The sequence below is a fragment of the Pipra filicauda genome, unplaced genomic scaffold, assembly GCF_003945595.2.
Source record: "Pipra filicauda isolate LSUMZ 115617 unplaced genomic scaffold, ASM394559v2 scaffold164_size1636381_pilon, whole genome shotgun sequence".
NCBI lineage: Eukaryota > Metazoa > Chordata > Aves > Passeriformes > Pipridae > Pipra > Pipra filicauda.
In genome coordinates, this window is record NW_024104151.1 from 82,501 (window position 1) to 107,130 (window position 24,630).

The following is a 24,630-nucleotide window of genomic DNA, read 5'->3' on the forward strand; positions in this document are numbered from 1 at the left end:
CCATGTGTTCTCACTGAGCCCTGTTGTACTGTGCAGTAATTAAAAAGTCATGAGTCCTATTTAAATATAGGGCATTCTGTCCTAAACCTCCAAATGCCTGTGGGTGTAAGTAAGCTCACTCTCCGAGGATGTTCCCTGGTTTGTGTACACACACCAGCTTCATCAAAAGGATGGAGGAAATGCCAAATCCAGATATATGAATTGCCCTTTTTTTTTTTTTAAATACATCACTGATCAGTCCAGGGATGGCAAAATTAATAGTAATGAGCTAATTACTATACCAGCTGCCTACAAAGAGGGGTCCTGTAGGCAGACTCCTTCTGCCCATTTGCCTGCTGGTTAAACCACCACTCTAGAAATTATAAAACAAAACTTTTTTCCCTTCATAAACATCTATCAGCGTCACCTTTATATGGCCCACAGCACCAACACTGCCTGACTTTTAAGTTCTCAAAATCCAGCCAGAATCTCCCCTAGCACATTATAACACATTTTACTGGCTTGAGCAGGGTAAAACACAGCCGCCTTCTCAAACGGATGGCTGCTGAGCTCCAGCAGCCTCTGCACGAGGCCGGGCACACCATCTGTGTGCCCCCCAACGTCTGAAGCCCGTTCACAACTGCCAGCCCTTTGAAAAGCCAGCCTGTTTCTCTGATTGATTCACTTTTTAATGAACTGGGAAAGCCTGTGAACTTAAACCCTGACACCTCCACCTCCCTCCCGTCCTAGCCATCCCTGCAGCAATGTACTGATTATATTTCAAGTTATTATGGGATTAATACAGCTGCCCCCGGTGCCTCTTTCCCCTGAACTTCATCAATAAAAGTTGTGTACTACTCTTACTCCAGTTAGTTCAGTTTATTCCTGAATCTCTCCCTGTAACCTGTGATGTGTCGGTAAGGCTGTATCGTATCAGCCCTTCAAAACTGCCAGCGCTGCCAGCGTTTAAAACCTACTTGTGTCACGGCCTTGCATAAGCTTTGTGTATTTAAGAGGACATCTTGAGCTTTGCTATGCACTGTATCAGCTCTGTAAGTGGGTAGCACATACTTAGCACTATTAAAAATAATGAAATAAGATAATCCACCAAAAAATTAAATAGATTGTGCCACTGTCATCTTTCTTTGAATTCACAGTAGAGCTATAAAAAAATACTCTACACAGACAAGTTCAGTAGAAGAAAAAAAAAAGGATGGGGGGGGCAAAAGATCTGGGCCAGCATAATCCAGTTTTTCACCAACAGCATGTCTTTATACAGCACAAGCTTTAGGTCTACTTTTTTTGTTGGTGTTATAGGTTGGTTTTTTTCCCCCCCAAGAATCCTATTTTCTAAAAACATCATTAAAAATTTAATTAACTGGCTTATTCTTTGGAAAGTCTGCAATTGTTTACAAAAGAATTGCCACACAAGCTGCCACCTTCGACTGTGTTGAAGCAGGAAGTTATGCTCTTGTTTACAACTGTGCATCAATTCCACAATATATTTAGTTTTGGTACAAGTTACATATAAAAGTCTTACTGAGCTTAATGTTGCAGCAAATAACACATATAGTAAGCAAGTAGGATTTATCACTGGCTGTAATGTCATAGCACATATCCTAAATATATACGGTGAATGATATATACACATACACATGCAAACAAAATGGTAATATATTTAGTTTAAGAAGTGATGAATTGTGCTTGCTTTCATTATTGTCATTTTGTGTGCAGGAGAATGGAGATCAAGCACATCCATACAAAGGGTGGCTGGTTGGGATCGCATTCTTTAAGCAGCATAGTCACCCATGAGCAGGTTAGAGAAGAAATGGCACTTTGCTACCCATGGCATGAGACAGGTAGTCCCTCAGGAGTGAGGGACCCAGTGTGGATGGTGGGATACAAACAAATTCCATGGACTCTCAAGATGCTCCCAAAAAGCACAAAACATCTATCCAGCTAAAACACTTCCCCAAGATGTTTTATTCAAGCTTTTTTCTTAAAGAAGGAAGTAGCAATTTTCTCTTTTAAATTCAGTTTTCTCCCCCCCCTTGGTCTCTCCCATAAACACAGAGGCCAGAAGGCTATGCTTAAATAATTCATCTACAAATTTGCAATATCTTTTTGAACTATAGCAATTAAACGGAAAATAGAAAAATCAGCTCAGCATCCTGTTTGGATGTAATTAAAGGTATAATCTGTTCCATTTGAATACTTCAGTGCTTACCCTTCTTAAAACAACAAATAAGAATAGTAGCTCATTTGCAATATGGTTTTTTTCAAGTCAGCTAAAAAGACTAACTGATGAAGCAAGAATAATAATTTTTAAATGTGGCATAAGCACAAAAATACCAACTACAGCTTTTGAATGATTGCTGCAGATCTCGTCTGATGAGAGTTCAGTAACAAGGGGTATAAGCTTTATGGCAAAACACTGAAGTCTTCCACTATTTGGTATCAGCATCTCGATATGGCTGATATAATTACCTATCAAATACATCAGTGGAATGCATATCAGAGGATATCCAAAAATATGTAAGTGGGATGCATATCAGCTCAGTATTTTAGGCACCGTTTGATCTTAAGGTTTTTTTCTCAGAATAAAAGACAAATACCGCATTTGTTGCCCTTTTGTTTTCTATAAGCAGCTGAAGATTTTACAGCACAATAAAGTTAGCCTATTAATGGCTGGCTTATGAGTTTTAGCTGGATTTTTACCCTCCTGCTGGACATTTCTTCACTGCTCAAAGAAATTGAAGTCAGGTGTAAAGTTAATATCTGCCTTGTTCATTTATTCATATTGTAAGCAATCAAGATTTCCCCAAATCACAGGGCAATCTCTTGCCTTTCGAGAATTAATATAGGCCCCGTTCTCTCAATTTAGTTTAACAAAACAACTGGCATAAGTTCAATGGAAGCGATGATTATTCTGAGAGGTTATGGCGAACCACAGAAGTTGTTAGCAAGAAGTTTGCTTGTAAGATCCCCTAAGAGGAAAAGTATATGGATATTTCAAAATGTAATTAACAGCATATCCTAACGGTGAGAAAGAAACATCCTCTGGTTTAGCTGCAGAGGAACCTGGCTGCAAAGGGAGAGCTTTGGCTTGCCCAGCAGGCACTACTCCCTTAAGAGCAAAGGACAGGATGAGCAACAGAGGGGACCACTCACTGCTGTTGAGAAAGGCACCGGGGCAGGCTCTGTCCATGGGGGCTCCTTTCATGCAGCCAATCTCCCTGTGCTCAGCAGCACAGCTCCCTCATCACGGGCATTTCACTGGGTCCAGGACCCAACCAGAAAGAATAACTTTTTTTCAAAATATCAATTTTCTCTCCACTATACTCTCTCAAAAAAAATTCTTTTGGGGCAGGAATGTCTCAGGCCCCCTTTTGGTCTTAATGCTATGGTTTGTGGGACTGTTTCAACAAAATTGTTGAGGTTTTTTTGGTTTTACTTGGGTTTTTTAAAGTTAAATATGTAGCAGTGAATAAGAACAATTCTAAGAAGCAAAATGCTCTATTTTTTAAACATTTTGATCATTAAAAAAAAATTCGATTTTCAAGCTCAGCATTTGTAAGCTGAGGTGAATAATGTAGCAGAGAACCAATTTAAATGGATAAAATGATCACAAAAATGTATGAGCAATATTACACATGGGAACAAAATGACACAATGGTCTACAAGGCCTCTATTACAACAGTGAGTATGAGAGAAGTTTAACTTTGCTGAAAGTTAGCACCTATTAAAATTTCCAGCCTTCCTGGGGGCACATGCTTTGCTGTTTGAAAGCCCAGGCTCTTTTCAGGACCAGTCCCTCAGGGGCATGAACCCCGCATAGTTTTTCTCAAGCATCGCCCTCCTGTGGGGGCCTTCAATAGACAACATAGAGGTGAGTGGGGCAAAAAAAGCCGGAAGGGAGCCACCAAGCAGGACTAAGGTTTACACACCCAGCTACCACCTTACAGCCTATTGCCTCCCCTGAGCTGTGTAGCCTCCTGCATGCCCAAAACATTTCTGTGAACAGCTAGAACTGCTGTTAAAAGAAACATAACAACAGAACTTGATTTGCTAAAAATACCCGCAGAGGATGAGGGGAAAAAAAATCCCCCAACACGGTAGCATCTGTCTCCAGTAAGCAGGACTTTTTTCAGGTCTTGGGCTTAGACATTAAGACCACTCTGTCTTGGGTGAATGAATTACTGACTGTCAGCTGGGCCATTTTCACTGAGGTTTAAGCACAGGCATTTTACCTGCCATTTGCCAGGAGCCCAAAGCCTGCACAGCTGGCATGTATCATGTTGTATCGTATCGTATTATATCGTATGGTGCAGTATGGTATGGCTGCTCAGCCGGTGGCACACGGGCGTTTGTTACCCGTGTGCCACCTGACACAGCAGTTTGCCCTGCAGCAATCACCTACCCCATGGGTCACACTCCAGGACTAGGACCCAAGCCATTTCACTCCCATAAGGAACATCTCTTAGAGACAAGAACCTGTGTCTAAATGAAGCAATGCTTATCTCATGCATACCACAGGTGTGATGTCATCCCCTCTGGCAGAGGAACCAGGATGTCTACAGCCTCCACTGTACAAAAATGCAGGAACTAAAGTTAACATCTCAGACTTCGTTAAAATGTGGTGATAATTAAGAAATATAATTACCACTACAAAGTTAATTCCTCTTTGAGTTCTTACAAACAAGTTTTTAATTTGCACTAAAAATTTACATTTCAGATTTCAAGTCAACCATGAATGGTACAAGCTTGGCCAGGGACTTCAGGAAGTGGCTGGTAGGCTCTGCAAGGCTTGGGGGCAGGAGCACTGTGGCTTCCCAGGAATGTCACAGGCAAACAGTCACCAGCAAACCCTAGTGCACACAGGTAAGCCGATGGGATTGCTTTAAACTGTCTCATCTGTTGTACAAGTGTGAAAATAATCGCCGTGTCAGATAAACTTTTGCTTTTTATTAAAAAACAAAACCCACCAAACTTATAAGGTAATTGATTGCTTTCTTCTAGTCTTTTATTAGTTGTGATTAAGGAGCTATAGTAGTCCTGTTTACACAGCTCTAACAAGTCAAGACCTGCAGTACGTTATTGGCTTGCGGCCCACAACTTGCCGTCCATTCTCAACAGAATCAATCTGAAGTTGAAAACATCCCCTGTAGGAAGCGTACACATCCCTGCTCATACAGGAACAGAAACAGTAATAACTTCAGGTCCTGTAAGTTGCAAGTTCAACTTACAGAGATCAGCCCTGACTTGTCATTGCTCTCAGCATGTTCGTGATGAGATCAGAGCACTTCACAAAGGACTCACACTTCCAGCTTGACAAGGGACAGAGGTGAGCGTGTTACACTTCCCTGTTACTCGCCACTCACTGCAGCAATGAATCGAGAGCTCCTCGCTGTTTAACATGCAGTCAAAGCACTGCCAATCTAAAATGGCTGATCAGTAATACTTTAATTGCAGTTTCATAGAAACAAATTGCTATTTAATTGCAATAAGCTTGTCTGTGGCTTAGCTGGACTGACAATAGGCATCCACCTGGTAGTAACAGTAACAAGCAGCAGCAAGGGTTATCTGGTAATGCACACACAGGAGACTCTGGCAGAGCCATCAGACCCGGAACACATAATTTCCCACTGAATGAATATAATACTTAAAAAAAAAATTATATACATAAAATGTTCTAATCTCAATTTTATCTGTTATTTTAATAGAGCTGTTCAGAATGTAGATCCTTGCAAAAAGCCTCACCCTTGACATACAACTACCAGCCAAATAATTTGATAAAAAATTTAAATTTAAATGATCTTTTGAAATCACAGAATCAGGTTGGAAAAGACCTCTGCGATCATCAAATCCAACCTATGACCTAACACCACCACCATGTCAACTAGACCATGGCACTGAGTGCCACATCCAGTCTTTCCTTAAAATATATTAAGGGACAGTGACTCCACCCCTTTGATAGCCAAGGCATACTATGCCAGTATCTGAGTTGTTTGTTTGTTTGTTTGTTTTAGTATTTACCCTAATATTAGATGATGCAAATTTTATCAGGGTTAACTAACAGGAAAAAAGGGAGACAAACTCAGTGTGGTTAATATTCTAAAGATGTGACTTAATTTCATAGGCTTCATTTTGGTAAGACATTCTCATTTTATATTTCATAAGATACTGCATAACCTGTTAAAATATTTAAAGATAAATCATGTAGGACTGAAAAGACAGTATCTTGTTGCAAACAGAATTTGGTTTGGAAAGGCTTAATGTCCCACTGCCTGCCAGGATGCGTAAATCTCATAACTAGACAGCTGGATAGGTAAAAACATTAAACCCATTTAGAGGGCAATCTTTTTACAAAATTGTTTCATTAATAAGAGTGACAATTTATATGATTGAGACGTTTAGATGCAGTATAGACAGAGCATTTTATCCAGGTTCAGGAGGATGATTTCAGATTAGTAGTATTTCCTTTGATTCTTTTTTTAACGTTCATTTTTGAAAGCAAGAGAAGCTCTTACTGAATGATTATTTGTATGACTTTTCAGCAGCACTAAATGCAGAGGGTGTATTTCAGCCTCAGTGCAGCAAATACACGTGATAAAAGGTGAACAAGTACATGTTTTTCTTTACAGATCTCCTAAAAAAAAAGTGATTTTTCACATAAGGACAAATCTAAGTGTTTCCAGTAGCCTTCTCTCCACACCTACCATCCCCATTAGAGCCTGTTTTATTGTCTGAAATGCCTCTGGTTTCAAGAAAGTGTTTTACCTAAAGCAAGAATACTACTTAAATATGTTCTATTGTATATTCATAGCTCCATTAGTCCTCCTCCAATTTAGCACATCAAAGCAAAGGCTTCATCACTTGCATGTGGATTATGCTAACATGAGTGACATTTGTAATCTTATAGGTCTGCAACTTAAGAAATGCTTTTAAAGTAAGCTATTAAATAGGTAGCTGTGCTTTACAAATGAGTCATATAATAGTTTATTTAAAGCTGTTAACGAACTTCAACCTCTACATCACTAAATGCAATACTACATTACTTACTAGAAGTTATTAGCTATCTTCTTAGCACTTCTAGGTTATATTGGACAACCAAAAATCTGTACATGTTAGATTTAAACACTGTACCTTGAGTGCTTATAGTGAAAGAATGGAAAAAGATGTCTACAGTCTACTTGAATTCTATATTCATATGACTTCAACTGTCTTTTCAAAGATATTGAAGCAGCACAATTTGCAGGACTAGCTGAAGACCTTAATGCCAGATCAAAAAGCTTAGAAACTTATTTAAAATACCCATTAGGTGCATTTAATTAAAAAAGTCAGTCAATCATTTATGCTGCGCTTTTTATGTTATACAAGTACTCTTTTGTCTGTACTGTCTGATATTGTACATTACTGCATTTTCTTTTCTCTGAAACAGTGCTTCTTCCTCAAGCACTGAAGTGTTAAAAGAAGAAATTCAGCAGCCCACCAACATTCTAGAGGTCATGAAGTAGAATTTGAAACAAAAATATCTGCTGTCGGTTGTTTAGACAGACAAATCTATAAATCAGCTTTTTTGTGTATTGGCATCACAACAAAAGTAAGTCAAGCTCACTCTGTAACCAAGCATGCTGAGCAGTGAACACCTTCTCAAAAACAGAATTAAAAAAGATAACATAATGATGTGTTCCAACTGTATTAGTTTCCTATAAAAGTAGAGTAGTTGTCAATATTGATTTGCTATTAATTGCAGGAGAGGCACGCTTGGTGCTTGCAGTTTCCTGACTGAAGGCATACAAGGTACAGCCATAGATCCATGTTAAGATTCTTGCTAAAAACATGAAGTGTCAGATTTTTTTCCTCAAAATTATTCTGCACAGCTCTACCACCAAGCAGCTGATGGGAAAAACACAAAAAATGAAGTTGGTCCCTTTCTAAGCTTAGAGGTGGCTTTGTTGCTTTGTGGGGAGGTGGTTTTTATTTGTTTGCTTTCAGAGAACAGATCATATTTGAGATCAGCCAGTTCTCAGAAATAGCCCAGGAAACATGTTTTTCTTTCCTTAAGATTATCAGTGTTGCAAAGTTAAGTCTCTTACCACAGCAAACACAACTTTATGTTGTTCAGATCAGAATAGCTATTGTATTCCTTTTTATGAATACTCAATTCTAGTGCTCAGCATGAGGTACAAACCTTTCTCTGGTTTTTATTTTTTGACCTCTTATGGTATATACATACCCTCTCGTGCTTGCATGCTCAGAGACAAATGCACACCCTTAACACAAGTGATTCTGAAGGAAGGAACTGAATAGAAAGATACCACAGTACCCATGTGTGTACTGAATTCACTGCAATGTGAATTACAATATACTTGCTGTACCAGAATTAAGAATCTCCATGAAAAATAAATTTGAAATAGTGCTCTGTATCCTTGCCAAAGGTAACACGGTCAAGTAGTTTAACGTATTCTTTACTGGCATAAGAAAAAAAAATCCAAACCAAAAAGCTACTTTTAAAGGTAACTGACAATTAAGGTAACAACTATGTAAGACAGAGTTGTGGAATAATGTTTTGAATGTAATTTAAAAACAAAAAAAAGGCAAAGCTTCTAAAACCCATACTCAATTCAGTTTTGTTTGTTTTACTTTTTATTATTTAAATACACCATACTAGAGCAAATGTCTCTGAAAATATCACAAATAAAAGATTTTTCTTCATTCAGCAAATTAGAAGTAGGTGAAAATTTCTACACAGTAGCTGCTATGAGCCTGACTTTTTTTTTTTTTTTTTTTCTTTTTTTTTTTTGCCATGGGAAGTAGCAACATTAGGACAAAAACACTTACATGCATACATACATTGTATTTTACAGAGATACAATAAAAGTGTTTGTGATAGAATATCACAAAAGCCACATCTTTATCTCATGTTCAGTTTGATTGAAACACATTTCCTTACAACACTTAAATATACAAAGAGCAAATAGAATGTTGTTAAGGTAAAACACAGGGTACAAACTGGCCAGTGCCCTGCTAATTGTTAATGAGGGGTAGAAAGCAGATTTCAATGCTTCTTTTAATTAGCTTCATTAGTCATCTTCCCCACCCACCCCCCCCAAAGATGTCCTCCGGTGGATCTTTTTTCATTTTCTCTACAGTCTCCCATTAGCCCAGGTTCATGGAGTCCTTAATGTTCATATTCAGTCATTTTAATACACCAATAAATGTGGGAAGGGCAATCAAGAATAAAGAAGGTGCAATGGTATGGAGCTGGCATTGATGCTAGCTACAAAGGTGACTTGTCTACTTGGAGACATGGGATCCATCTGTGATGAACAAAATTTGAGATGAAGGCACGCATTCTGCATTACTCTGACCTTTTAGCAGACCTGTAAGAAATAAAAATGGGTATCTTAGCTAAATTTGAGATAGGAAACTACAACATGACTGCTTTTGTCTTTTCCTTATTCACTAATCTCTTTTTTATTAGACTACTTTCCAACTGTGACTTGGTTAAGGCTTTCTACGCTATCCATTCACACTGCTAATGTTTCAACTTCAAATAGCAAAAAGCAAACATTTTCCACAGTTTCACTACTAAAAAAAAGCAGACGGGAAAAAAAGAGTCTACAACAAGAAAGTGTACTTTCTGGTAACAAATTGTACAGTGAATAAGGTGGTTTTTCTGGGCCCCCTTTAAAAGGGAAGAACCATTATGCAATGCCTTTGAAGAAGCAAGTAATATGATCTTATAATTGGAAGAAATAGTGTGTAAAGCAAATACAAAGTACAGCCAATATCCTCCCAAGGCAACTTCGGCTAATATGCTGCATTGCACAAGAGCTAAATATAGATATTTCAAGATTTCCCCCCCATTTAAATTCCTCATCTGGTGCGTTAGTTAATGTTACATAAACATTTTAATATATGAAGTCAAACATGTGCTTCCACACTGGTGTTAATGAATTGTGATAATTAAAAGTGTCTAACTCAATAAAAATCTAAACTTTCATGGGTAAAATAGAAATGATCATCCATAGTCTTCAAATACAATCTGTTTGCAATTACCAAAATGAAATAATATATATTAGATTTTTATGGCTTTTAAATGACATTTTGCGCTTCCCAGGAAGTTCTTTTTCCAGCCCTTCTCTAAGTTACTAAAAGCCCGAGGTCTATTAGTAACTGCAACCCCCCACTTTCAAGCTAATTAAAGTAGTAGAGGCTTGGAGGTTTAATTCCCCAGAGCTGAAGCTCAGTGTGAGAAAGGTAATTTGTCTGTCCAGAACAAAGATTAGGGAGCAGCCAGCAAGCATATTTAATAAATGAGCATCAAATATCTTCTACTATGGACACAGACAACACCAATTATGTAACTACAAGGGAATTGTTGAGTGATATGTAAACTAGGAGATTTTTAAGATCTTCTCAAAGAGACGTAGTATAACTCATACTTTATTTAAAAGTACAGAAGCTGAAGGCAAGCATTTGTTATGAACACTGCCAACTGGTGGAAAATTTACACTTTTAGTAGGTGGTAATACTGTTGCAAACACAAAATACTAGAGGAATACTATGAGTACCAAAAAAAGCATAGAGAATTCTTGACAATACAGCCCCTTCAAATGAAACAGCACACAGGACATCACAAACCAAGTTTTCACCCTGCAGGCAAGCAGCACCAAGTTTAGAGAAAACAGGGTTTTTTCCAAACTACACGGCAAGTAATGGGAAGTTATAATATAACGTGTGAATTGCCTCAGGGAGGCAAAAGGTGGGAATGGCCAACATCAGGGCATTTGCCTCCTTAAAAAGAAGAGCAAGTTTTTAAACCAGGTTAGGCCACGGAACCCTTTCTGCCTGCACCAGTCACCTGTAAATTGTATTAAGACAATAGTAACTTCATAACTGTCACCTTCACGTGCACAATGAAAATAGGTTTTAATGCTGGGAGATTTCTTTGGTTAAATAAAAAACCCGTGGATATTCTGCTACGTCTATAATCTCTGGTGGTAAAATAACCCGGAGACTGAATTGATCTTTAATGCTTAATAAAAAGTATCTGTTACAGCCCATTCTGTTACAGTGGAAGAACATTTTTAATCAGCAGCCCTAAAACATGCAGCCTTCTGGAAAACATCTCTGATGTTATAACCTTTAGACTGTTAAAAAAGCAAAATACAAAGCACAACTCTCTTGGCACCTGCCCCTGTAGCTTCCAAAGTTCTAGAAACCTGACAAATCCATGAATTGTCTCCTTAGCTATACTTCAGTTTTCTGGGGCTTGGGTGCTCTGCAATTCCCTATGAAAACCAGAAGGAGAACTTCGACCAATTTCTAGAGAAATTGTATTATAAAGAAAAAAAACCTCAAACAATAATCTCTCCCCTCAATCTTCTCCCTAATACCTGCTCATCTGCCTCAGCAGTGACTGCAGCAACGCCGTTAACAGGCAGCGACAGGAACTAATAAAAACCCGTTCTCACTATCTCCTCTGCATTTAGCTTCTACCAGGTGCCTACAGTCAGGAGCTCTGCAAGCCTAGTCCAGTTTCACTTCTCTTTTCCATGTTCTATGTTGCTCATCTTGTCTACTGCTTTTATTGCAACTAAATCATTTTTATGTTTTGCTAAGGCATAGTAAGAAACTGATAAAACTAAATGACAATTTAGACACCTATTTGAAGTTACATTAAACTTTACATTCGTAGAAGACAAGTGGATAAACCACTCTCAGAATGGCGAACCTTTTACTGCAGTGTATAAAGATGAATGGTTTTACCTATATTTTGAAATGGGATACCTATAAATATTCATTTAACAGAATCACTGCTAGCTAGTCTATATTACAGATTTGTTTCATTAAAATTCACAACAGTATAAATCTATGAATCTTTAACTGTATTTGTACTTCCTTGAGATGAGGCTGAACATTCTCCTCCAGTCTTAATTATCTTTGTTCTGCCTAACTATATAGCATTTTTGTCCTCAACTCTCTCATCACCTCGATTGACAAATTAAGTAAACAAAAAAGGTCCACGTTTTATTTTGATGTAATTACATTCACTGTATAAGATTTGAAAGAATACTTAAAATTAATCAGTAAATTTATGCACAGAAAAAAAAAGCAAACACGGATATTGAAATGTAGCAACATAACAAAAAAAAAATCATGTAACTTGAAGTTTCTGTTTTCTCAGACATATTTTTCCACTGACTAAAAGCATACAAAATATACTGTATACTAAAGAATACATCAGCCTAGCATTTGTCTCAGATTTTTTTTAATCTTCCAAATTCCTACTTGCAGATAAATGTTATTTTTTGTGATCCTTACAGACATTAATGAAGTTCCTATTGTAAATCTATAAAGAATTACCAACTGAAGTGTGCACTTTTTGTTTCATTGCAATAACTCAGTGCTGTGTGATTGCCTGGGTTAATGATGAAAAAGTCAAATATACTATCAGAGCTGATGGAAAAATCTATCACCAATCTGAAATTAAAATTCATCTGTGGTCAATAAGATTTAATATCCATGCAAGTGGCGCTGTAAAGAGTAAATGAATCAATGTCATCAATACATAATCAGTATGAAATATGATGTGAATAAAATTATGTGCAAGAGTCATACATCCACTCTTTTCTGGACCAGGGTGGAATGAACAGTCTCTTAACTCAAGGTTGACAGTAATTGTTACAAATTAGGCACAGCAGTTATCAAAATGCACTCACTTGCATAGCTTTAGGACTTATTAAGGAGATTAAAATAGATCTAAAACTATCTAGTTTCAGAGTTACAAGACAACTGTTGATCAGAATTTTTTTTCTTCTTCTTCGCTATATGATTTGTACAGTCATTATTTACTCATTTAGCTAGAAACCAAGAGCTATCAACCACAGAGATATACAATCTCTAGTTGAGCTATTAGTGTTATGGAGCGATAAGAAAATAGCATTTTGATTTTTAAATCTGAGTTATGACATACAAACCAGACAAGAAAATACTTCTGAAAGAGTATCCCAGCATGCTTCCTCAACTAAAATCTTAGTAATTAGGTAAAATACATTGGTTTAGTCCAGGAACCTTCTCTTTACAAGATATTTATTTCCATATTAAAGGATCTAATTTTCCTCCCTCAGAAACCTGCTCTCTTGTAGCCCTTAATTTCAAGATTATAAAATAAAATACTTCTCTTTCTTAGGAGTTTGTATTAAGGTATGCTCTCCATTTCGCTTTGTACATAAGGAGTTCAACAGCTGTACAGATGCACGTGCACAAACCAAAATAAACTGACTCACCCTATATGCCATATTTAAAAGGTTAGTTATTTTCTCCCCACACCCCGTGCCTAAATAACTTAAGGCAAGTTCAGCTACTTAAAGGTCTCCTTGCAGGGGTGGGGAATGTCCACTATTAGAATGAAAAGAAATTGATCTTCATTTAGCTCTAAGAAAGCTTATTAGTAATTGTGGAGTATTCACCTTCTGGTCTGGCAGTAGTGGATTACTCTGAAGTGAATTCAAATGGCCATTGATGAGAGCTGTAGGTCTATCATGTTCACAAAATAAACTGCCATTGATGTAGTGAAACCGATCTCCGGGGACCAGGCGATTCCGGCAGGTAGAGCATGTAAAACACTGAAAAAGGAAAGAGACAGCAAGTGAAACTACAGCACAAATTAAGTATGCTGCAGGTTTGAAAATTACACTTCAGAGACTGCAAGCACAGCTGAGATATGGAGCTGCTTGGTTTCTAGTTCTCCAAATATGGCATTAGTCTTACCTGTTGGGACTATGCAGTACATAACTCACGTATAGTTTTACCGATTATGAGGGAACAAAGCTACACGCTAAGGAAAGCTTTATAATAGATACTCGTATTTCTAGTTATTGTTTTGCATTTCATTCATAAGCAGATGCAGATTTTACAGTAAAGAAGCACAGCAGTACTAATCAGCTACTAAAAAAAATATACAGCAAAACCCCTCACCTTAAGATGATAGACGTTGCCCTGTGCCCTCATGACCAGCTCACTAGCAGGAATGGACTGTCCACAGGCACTGCAAGCACCACTGTTTCCAAATAACCTGAAACAGAGGTGATGATCGTGAATAATTTAATACACAGAAGACTCTCAGCATTTTTGCACATCACTGCCATGGTTTATTACACAACTATTTTAGACTTCTGACCCCCATCTTCCAACTTGCTTACGTGTCATAATACGAAAAAGTATATTTTTGTGTGACTACTGGTAGCTTCACCCTACCTTGGATGTGGTTACAGAGGATTTAATCAGAAATATTGACTTACACCTCTAGAAACACAAACAATTCTGTACTACACACTTTTTATCAGATTACTGGGTTCATCATAAAAAAAAAGATACAATTCATGACTGGAGTTTAAATGCATTGTGTCCTTGAAATTATATGAAGAACTCTTTTGTACTTTAATCATATCTTGAGATATGAGTCATCAAAAGGGTTAAGAGGATTTGATTGTATATCTAAGAAGACATCATGCTCAGTGTATTGAAACTCCAGTAAACCTCCATCAGTGCAGAGTTTCCATTAGAAACTCTCTGCTATCCAGGTTGATATATAATGTGTATGGGTTAACCTTTTCAATCATGGTGTCAACACTTTAGATTTGCCTCTGCTCATCTCTTTCATCCTAACCTTCTCTCTCTCTTGATAATGAAATGCTTGCTCCAACTTCCCTCTATCTGCTCCTGAGTCCACAATTTAGATTACTTCATCTCTGCTAGCAACAAACTGAATGAAATTTCGATTTGAGCAGAAAGTAATTTACCGGGATCTGGACCCATTTGTCATCATATCTCTCTGGGTGTTTGCTGTATCACTGCAGTTTTCCTATGCAATCAAATGAGACCACAACATCTGCCATTGGGGGGGGCACACGCAGTGGGGGGAAGGGGGAATAGGCAGAAGAGTGGTGAAGAAAAATATATACATAATTCTTCAAATCTATTTAAAGGCACAACGCATCGATTCAAAATATAATACAATAATGATTATTGAGTTCTACTTTCACAGGCTGTGTTAGCTAGAATTAGAAAAACCTTTATTTGCTTTTGCGCAAGTCTCTAATAGACACAAATATTTATAAAGACTACCACAATTCATTTCACAGTAAAAAAGGAAACTGAACTAGCTGGCAGGGTCACAGACCCACTTTTCTGCACGATGGAAAACACAGTAATAGGATTTACAAATTAGTGTATTGGTGTCATAATAAATATTAATATTTGCATCTCCTTCCTGTCCAAATAAAGTCATAAAATTCTGTTTGTGTCAACCTAGGACACACATTACAACAGAATACCCGTAATCTGAATGATTGCAGTGTGCCTCTGTATAAAAATAATTGCTTTGAATTTTCAGAATCCGAGCTTACAGAGGAGGCTTGTCATGTTCAAACTACTAATTTGCTGTCGCCACTTTATTGAAAATAGCCTGTAAGTTGTTATTAAATGTATCGACTGAACGACAGAGAGAGTAGTAAAACTGCCCCTTAAGATGGCTTTTAATAGGAAGCTGAGAAACAAATTTTGCAGCAGAATCGATTTGAAGAGTTCAATCAAAACTCCATTTCAAAACTAATTAGTCTGAGATCCACGACACATTGACACGTTCTTGCAGAATCACAGTGGTTACAAAGGGAAAGCTGAACTAATATATTGTCAGGACCTCCCGCCAAAGGGACTAAACTGTCTGGAAACTAAAGGTCCATTATTAGGGCATCTTCCAAAACGGGACCAGTTCCGAGTAGTTACATGATGTATCAAGGTTACTTCCAAAGCTTTGCAATATGCATTTTTCTTCCTTCATTGTTACTCGTAACCAAGTTGGCACTAGAAAAGGTGCACTGGAAGGGCTTCGAGAGGAGGCAGCAAGGCACTCTTGCATTTCTAGAGCAAAGACACAAAAATCTAGGGTAAGGGGGTGGCACCAAGGGCACTGCCGGCTAGAGACAGGAAGAAAGGCAAAGATGGACAGACAATGTAAGTTGTCCAGGAGAATCTGAGCCTGGTGAGCAGTCTCTCACAACCCCCCTGTACAACTGCAGCACCCAATTGCAAACACAGCTTTCGGAATGCTGATCTCATTGCACTACTTGTCTTCATTAAGCATTCATTGTTATACTATTCTCTCTGAACTAAAAGTGGTTGAATGTCTGTGAATTCTAATAAACAGAGTCAAACTAATCCAGAGGCTTTCCACACATCCTAGGTTTTCCCCAGGCATGTTTCCAGAACAATTCTGGTTTGGGAAGCCACTTCAGCTGAATATTCTGCTAAAAGTCCTAAAAATTACTTACAAACTCAGAACACCTTTTCACTTCTTTGTATTATTTACCAGGACAATTAAGCTTATTTTTCCTTCTCTACTGTTATGAATGGTTTTATTCTGTAATACCATTAACAGGAAAAACGTTTTATCTTTAAAAAAATTGTTATTCCTCCTTACCAGTAAAGGAAGTCTTCCATAGTAACTATTCTTAACTGAAAAAGTTGTTTCACATGGTTTCTGGGAGGCTGGAGAGCTAATTATCTAACCAGGGGGACTGTCCAGGACAGTATTTGATTTAAAAGGCTTGAGGCTTTAGGTGCTCAATTAAGTAGCTATTGGTCTCAGACTGGACTTTAATGGGCTCTTTTCTCTTTAACTGCAGCAAAGGGTAGAGATACCCCAGGTCAGGCTAATTAAAGCCAGGGGACTCTTTAATTGTGATGACAGAATTGGTTTCAGTTTCCTCTTTGGGTCCTCAGTCCAAGAAGGTCATTAATATTTCAACATTTGGGCAATGCAATCAATCACAAACATCAAGAGGTTCCCTGTACGGACAAGGCAGCTCTTCTACACTTGGCAGCATTTTACCGAGCCACCTTAAATTAACTACTGTGTGCTTCCAACACAGCATTCCCCACACCCCCAAACACAGAAATGCTCCTCATTTTTTTAGTTGGTGGGGATTTTTTGGGTGGATTTTTTTCAGAACTTTCTGTGCAAGAGTGGGAATGAAGGCAGTGAGAAGCCTTTTCAGCCCAGTTTCCCGTCTTGCTGCTCAAAATTCAGCATCAGCAGAAACACATCTCTGGCAACTTGTACTAGCAAAATAAGGTTCCAGTGCTTTCCAAAATCGTGGAGACAGATTTAAGCACTCTGATTCTTGCACAACATATATCCAAGCCCTAGCAAAGAGAAATGCACATCCAGACCTACTGATCCAGAAGCAATCGGTGTTTCTGTACATTCCCTACATTTAATCTAAATTCTGCACCAGCTATATTAAATGTAACAAAGAAAGGCAACACAGAAATTACGCCTGAAGCCAAGTCCATTAAAGGTACTTCAGAATAACTAGAGACCAAGCACCTTAAAAGCACCAGAAGCTATTGATACTTAAAAGGGGGGCTGTGCATAATGGCAAGTGCTGCATTAGAGAAGGGGAAGAAAAAAAAAGGAGGAAAAAAAAACCAGCCAAATTACGCTTGGTTAATTCAGAGTAACAGATCTGCCCCCAAGTGAATTGGAGGCCTTGAATTAATTCTGTTATGACAAATCAAGATAAACGTTCCCCCTAAATTGCATGCGATTTAATTAATTTTTGAGATCCTGTTTTTTTTTTTTTTCCTAGCTAATAGTTCACATGCTCCTGTGCTGTCATTGTGCTTGAGTGGGCAGACTTCAAAGTGATATTAAATAACCAACTATTAGATTTACCTAGCACGTCCTATTGGAAAAGTGCCATTTAATTACCTAGCCTGTTCAATTAAAGGGACAGCATTCCCTGAATATAGCAGCTTGCCGCTGATTACCAGGGAAATGAACTGGCTGCCTGGCGGCCCCCTCCCCTGCCCTGCGCGGCCCTCGGTGCGGCTCGGCCGGGCCCGGCCGCCCCCGCCCCGGGGCTGCGCCCCCGCCGCGCTGCGCGGAGCGGGCACCCGGGGAGGGGCGCCGGGCGCTGCCCCTTTAAGAGGCGCCCGGGCAGCCTCCCCCTCTCCCCCTTCCCCACCACTCCCTGCTCTCTCTTAGAGGCCAATTTTGTTAATTAAATGTTTTGTTTGCGACGCGGCTCTCATTCATTTCGGACACGTCATTCCGAGCAGATCTAAGCCAGGGACCAGATCTCATTAGATAAAACCTATCAGAACTAAGAGAAAATGGAGGAGACACTAATTAAAGCTTTTAATTGTGCGGATTCGCTGCCACGCTGCTGCTTTATCTGGCATCTTAAGGTTGGGAGGGCTGCGCTCCGCTCCCCTCCCTGAGCGCGCTGCTTGCCGTGAGGAGGGAGGGGAACGGACCGGGGTTTTCGCCTCCCTCTCTTTTCCCAGGAACCTTGGCCTTCAATGAAAGCTGCTGCTGTGGCTGTACGGCCAATTTGTGTTCGGGTTTTGGGAGCTGGCGGGGGGGAGGGGGGGGGGGGGTAAGGGGAAGGAGGAGCAGAGAGGGAGGGAAAGGGGAGTGTTGTGTTGTTTAAACAACAACAAAAAACCCCACAGACAGCTTCAGACGGTTAAAAAGCTCATTAATAAATGGCCCCATGGTCTTGGCCCGAAGGAGTCAAGTCCCTTTTACCTGGCGCCTGCTGGGCCGATCAATCCTCTTTCTCATTTTGTCAATTGTGTCTAGCATGCCCCACATCTCCAATTGAGAACTGTGCCCGTGGCTCTTGCCAGGGGAAAAAAATGTGCCACTGCAAAAGCCCTACCGAAAACTAAGAGGGTAAAGGATGGCAGAAGGAAACAGAGACTCGCTGTCAGATGGGTGGCAGTGCCTTCACACCTGAACACGGCCATTTCAAACAAGAAAAGGTTGAGGGCCTCGCTCATGCCAGCATGACCCAGGAAGAAGCCTACAAAGTCCATTTCCAGCAGGAAAGCGCCAAGTTAACTCAGCCTTGGCAGGACCAGACCATCCTACCCCACCTTGAGTGTACAGTGTCCAGTTCAAGTTTCAGCAAGCATCTGTCAGAGTTATTTTTGCAAGTCAAATTACGCAGATCTAAAGAGAAGTCAGACGATGGGACAAGGAGATCAATTCAAACCCCTCATCTGATAAAGCATCCTATTCATAATCGCCTACATTAAAATGAACGAGTATTAATTTTTGGCAACACAAGACCAGAGAACTGCGATAAACTTGCCTGAACTTGCCTCTGGGATACACTGGACGCATCTTCTCTTTTTAATTAGTAGCAATCAGACATGAGGGTTTGTTTGATGGTGCTGGTCGAGTGATGAATCTGTACTATTCAGTGCATCTTAACAGTAGTGTCAATTTTTCCACTTCAAACAAGACTCTTTCCCTAACACTGTTCTGCTCCATTTAATTACAGTTCTGCCAGGCTTAGGCTTGTTGCTCAGGATGATGACCAAAAAGCACCATTAACCCCCCATCATGTGCTGATTCTTTAGCATTTCTCTCTAAAAATACCCCCAAAACTAATGAAGCTTAGGCTTCGATTCCTCAGATACCAAGGGACATTTTATCTACCTAACTTCCCAAAGCCACGGCCATGTACCAGGTCAGAGGCTGCACTATCAGAGTAACCAAGTCTTAACTCTGTCCTCTTAGACTAAGGAGATCTCTGTGCATATGGACATTCGGTACAGTCCACATCTTCTCAAACAGAAGTCAAGTTTTACAACATAAGCAAACTTGCAACATTCGATGGCTGGTTTTGGTAGGGTTTTTTTTCAGAAAGGAAAAAAAAATGTAAGTTTTTGGCCATCAGGGAGAAGGGAAATCCTGGGTTAACTCTTGACATTTACTGTAAACGAGAAGCCAGAAGCATTTAAACAGAACACAGTTTCTTTTAACTAAACATTTCTGCGATGCCGGGAAGGTATGGGGCTTTTCTGTTGTTTTTTTTAATTACTGAATGTTGAAACAGAACACCTCCTTGAAGCATTCATGTGCATCAGTCTATCAAACCATTTACTCAAATTAAATGTGTAATCCTTCAAAATGCCTCCTTTTAAATTAATGAGTTTAAGTAGCTTGAGTTCACCTGAAAAGATCGTACGGGCACCTGACCTCATGAATTCTTTCTATTAATTATATTGGAAACTTGTTGGAAGGGATACTCTGCATAATCTTACTGTACCCCAACAGATGTGAGATTAGTGAGGCTTAGTTCCCCCTACCCAAATCTGTGGCATTTAAAGCAAACAGCTTCAAAAGAGGAAGAGATAAGAAATAAAGGGCACAAGCATATACCTCCTCTCCTATCTCCTGCATTTTCTATACTGAAAGTTAAGAGAAATGCCGGTTCAAAGCTTCTCTGTAACAATGCGAAGACAAACATCATACCACCGGTTTTTGCTATAAGTAGAATCGGTGGCCCTCCAACTGACGGTTAATCAGCTCTTTCACAAGGAGAACAGAGAATGAGTCATTCTGTTTCCACTCAAAGGAGTTTAAAGGTGCTTATGTAAATATCATAATTAATCAGATACTAAAGGCAGGCATTTCATTATTTAGCACCTCTGCCACAGCCTTATTTAAGCTCTACGATTTTAACATTTACCGTTCAGATATGCACACTTCTCCTTCAACACTACAACAAAGCAGATTAATTTAGCCTCTCTGATTGCTGTTTATTTTTAGTTAGGACTTGTTTTGTGCTGACAAACCACTTTAAAGTTACAGTCGTCGTTCCGCCTCCCCCCCCCCCCACTCTTCCCTCCACTTGGCAGTCGCAACTACGCCCTGGGCTAGGCGCTAACATCCGCACCCGCACGTCTCCTCGTTCCTAATGATCCTGAGCCAGCCCACCCCTCTGCCCGGCGGACACCCACGGCGAGAAATAAAGGGGGGAAAATGGAAAGATGGAGAAAAAGGCAGGGAGAAAGGGGGAAAGTGGCCTTCGACAGCCCGGCAGTCACCTCACCTGATGTAGTCGTTTCTGCAGAGAATCATCCCGCTCTTGGTGTAGCAGGAGGTGCCGATGTCCCCCAGCTGGGCCTGGCAGCAGGAGCACTTGAGGCAGCGGCTGTGCCAGTAGCTGTCCATGGCGTAGAGCAGGAAGCGGTCGGCGATCTTCCCCCCGCAGCCGGCGCACCTCTTCCAGGAGAGGGAGCCCGCCGTGACCGGGGGCGGCTGCGCGCTGCCGCCGGGGTTCACCATGGCCTGCGCGGAGAGAGGGGCGGGGGCGGGTCAGCGCCGGCACGGGACGGGACCGGCCGGAGCGGCGGGGCCGGAGCCGCTGCCGGGCCCTGCGGGGGCAGCGCTGGGCCGGGGCGCGGGGCAGGGGCGCGGCCCCGCAGCTGGCGGGGATCGGGGGGCAGAGCGAGCGCGCCCCGCCGCCCCCCCGCTCCGGGCTTGTGCAGCTGCAGCTCACAAGTCAGGAACAGTCCCAGGGTTTGTTTTGCTTATGAAAAAAAAAAAAAAAAAGTGTGTGAAGAGTGGGGGGAGAAAGAAAAAAGTTGTGAAACTGGTTTTTCAGTCTAGCAGAGCCTCCGCAGGCTCAGGGCGGTAACGAGGGGCTCGGGACCGGCCCTGTAGACCTCGAGATTTTATTTTTTTGTAGTTTTATTTTGGAGACCTAAAAACACCCAGAGAAAACACTGCTGACTGAGGAGACTGGCCAGAATAATAGATCACTGAACTTTAGGACGCCTGTTAACTTCCTACACAAACATACTCAACTTTTGTCTCGCTAATCTGCCCTTGATCAGCAGTTTAAATGCTAAAGCTTTGTTACTCAAAAAAAAAAAAAATTACCGACCCTAGGAAAGCAGCAGAGTAATGAAGTGCACCACTCCGGCTGCGGTTACTTTGGCCGCCCCCGAAACTGCTACTAAGGGCATTTTTCACTTTCTAATAAATGCTTTATGCAAGCTGGACAACCGAGAGATAATATAGGAATCAATTCATAAAGCTTACTCTAAACCGATTAATTTGTTGCCTTCAATCCAGAGTCCAATAAACTCCTGGTGTTCCTCTAGTCACTTATACTATAAAAAGATCAAGTTATTTACTGCCAATTAAGCAGCATGTTTTGTCTTTGTCCTTTGTAAGCCGTATGTGCTCATGCCGAGGCATCTGGCTATCTGCTAAGGACCTTCAGACTGATACGTCCAGAGCAGCGAGGATGAACTTTTTCTGCCACTGGCCCAACTCGGCTGCAGGAGGAGAACTGAGGCCGATTTAAACACACATTTCCTCAGAAAGAGTACCTGGAGGTATGTCCAGTGACCGCACAATAAACCAGGAGAACTGCACCAATTAAGCTGTAACAAAAACCCCGAGACTTTGGAAAGAAAACCACTCTAAAAGCCATTAGCATTGCATTTATCCGAACGCATCGTATACCTTTATGTAAATTGATTTCTGATGCATTTGTTCAAGGAATTGCCTTTTGTTACAGTTTCCAGCTACAGCCTAAATGAATCTGCATTTCCTGCTCCAAGTCTTTAAACCGTTTCCCTACGCTTTAAATCACTTCGGATATCTTAAAAGAAAGAAAAAGGCTCCATGCCACCACCTTAGCCCGTCTTTGTCGAAGGCAAATATGTATAAATATAAAATGGGAAACGTTACACTGAGAAAACCATCCAGTAACCCCATTAAGCTAAAGCTCTTAAGGACAAGCAATACCTTAATGCTGATTAAATCTAAAAAGATGAATCAAGAGGACTGACCAGAAAGTGACTCCCTTGATAACTAAGGACGGGCCCTCATCAAGTTTCATTTAGAGTTGAGGGGGGGGAAAGCTTTTAACTTAAATAGGCTTACTCTAGTAATTACACAGCCAAGCAATTTAGGTCCTGGGATAGGAGTCAGTGAAATAGAAAGCAGAGCTGGAACCTAGAGGCAAAATAACCCCCCCCTTTTAACAGCGTCTCTGGTGCTTTTTTAATGGAGACCAAGGGAGGGACAAGCGGAGAGCTGGCAATTTGTAGTACAAAAATGGATGCTTAATTCATGTCTTGGTTTTAATTAGGTGATTCATCGAATTTCTCCTGGATTGAAACAAAAGACCGTGTGGGGGGCAGGAAGGGAACCGGAGAGGACAGAAATAGAGAGCTCACTTTGATCTTTTCTGCCACTGTTTCAGAACAGTGTTTACTACGGGGGACGCGGGTGTCCCAGCGCCCAACCCCCCCCCCCCACCTCCCCGTCCCTTCCATTCACAGACGAGGCAGGCAGAGCCCTTTCCTGGCGGTAGCTGGGAAGGGGGGTAAGGAAAGGCGCTACAGCGGCGGCCGTCGCCAGGCTTTGTACGCGGGGCCGCGACAATGCCCGGGGCGCCCCGCTCCGCGCCCCTCCGCCCGGCGGGCACCGCGCACACGAACGCTGGGAAACACGGGGGAGCGACCGGCACTTCTTACCTGCTTCCCCTCTATATTGCAAAAGGCCGGGGAGCGCCGCTCGGGGTGCCTGAAGAGGTCTCCTTGCAAAGAAATAAGCACAGCACTCGCCCTCTCGCCGGCTGTCGGGAGCGCTGGAGGGAGCCCCCCGCCCGGCAAAGGGCAGCCCGGGCTGGAAAAATATAGATATTGCTATGAGAGGCGTCTGCCCGGGTCCTTCCTCCCGCTCCCGCTTCCCGGGAGGGGAGCTGCAGAGCTCGGTCCCCGCCGCTGAGCCGCACACGCAGGGCGCCGCCGCCGCTCGCTGCTGCAATCGCCGGGCAAGTTTGGCAATGTGGCTTCACTTTGTGCCTCTTCCCCCCCGCCCCCCCACCTCCGCCCCCTCTCTGGGCTGCGGCGGCTCCCGAGCCTCCCGCGGCGCGGAGCCGGCCGGCCGCGGCCCGCCGGGGCGCCTCAGCGGAGCGGGCGGGAGCCGGCGAGTTTGAGCGGGGCTGGGCGCGGAGCTGCTGCCGGGATCCGGCGGCGGCGGCGCTGGCGGAGGGCGAGGGGCGGCCCCTCTGCCCGTCTGAGCGTGAGGGTGCGGGTGCGAGTGTGCCCGTGTGAGTGCGTGTGTGCCCGCACGGTGCGCGTGAGCCCGCTGCCCTCACACATGTGTTACTGACAGAGCAGAATCCCAACTACACTCCGGCTCGGCGCCCCCGTCAGCCCGCCGCAGCCAATCCGCCCCCGGCTTGTTCAGGCGGAATAATAAAACCTGCCAATCCCCGGGAAGACAAAGGAATGAGTGAAAGGGGAGGAAAAAAAAAAAAAAAAAAAAGAGGAGAGGAAGGGAGGGGGCGAGGAGGAGGAGGAGGAGGGGAATGGAGAGGAAGGAGGGAGTCAGGTGGGCAGCTCTGGCCGCGCCGCCCGGGCGCTGAGCGAAGGCGCGTGGCCGCGAGGGCGCCGTCCGCCCCGCCCCGCTCCCTCCCCGGCCACCAGTTGAGAAACTTGGCGGCGAGGGGCCGTCCCGGCTGCCCCCGAGGGCAGGCCCGCTCCGCCCGGGCCGTGGCGGCCCTCGGAGCCCTTCCCGGGCGCTGGGCGCTTCCCCCGCCGGGCCGGGGGGAGGCGCCGAGGGGAGGCGCGGCCGTGGCAGCCGCTTCTCGCCGCCTTCGTGGCGCCCCCCCCTGCCCGCGGCCGGCCCCGGTGCCCGCACCCCGTCCTGGGGTCCCGCGCCGGGGCGGGGAGAGGCCGCAGGGGCCGTGCCCGGCTCGTCCCGCAGGCGGAGGGGCCGTGTCGAGCCGCCGGCTGTCACACGTTTCCCCGCTG

General features: G+C 42.3%; 1 protein-coding gene across 1 annotated transcript; it reads right to left on the reverse strand.

Annotated features, from left to right (window-relative positions):
- Positions 1–8,605: 8,605 nt before the first annotated feature.
- Positions 8,606–23,928, reverse strand: LMO4 (LIM domain only 4). Its single transcript, XM_027719952.2, has 5 exons — positions 23,347–23,928; positions 20,904–21,142; positions 13,969–14,065; positions 13,461–13,616; positions 8,606–9,365 (listed from the first exon to the last, which is right to left on the reverse strand). The coding sequence occupies exons 2-5, from the start codon at positions 21,137–21,139 to the stop codon at positions 9,357–9,359; spliced, it is 498 nt and encodes a 165-aa protein (XP_027575753.1). The 5' UTR covers positions 21,140–21,142; positions 23,347–23,928; the 3' UTR covers positions 8,606–9,356.
- Between the last annotated feature and the right edge of the window lie 702 nt (positions 23,929–24,630).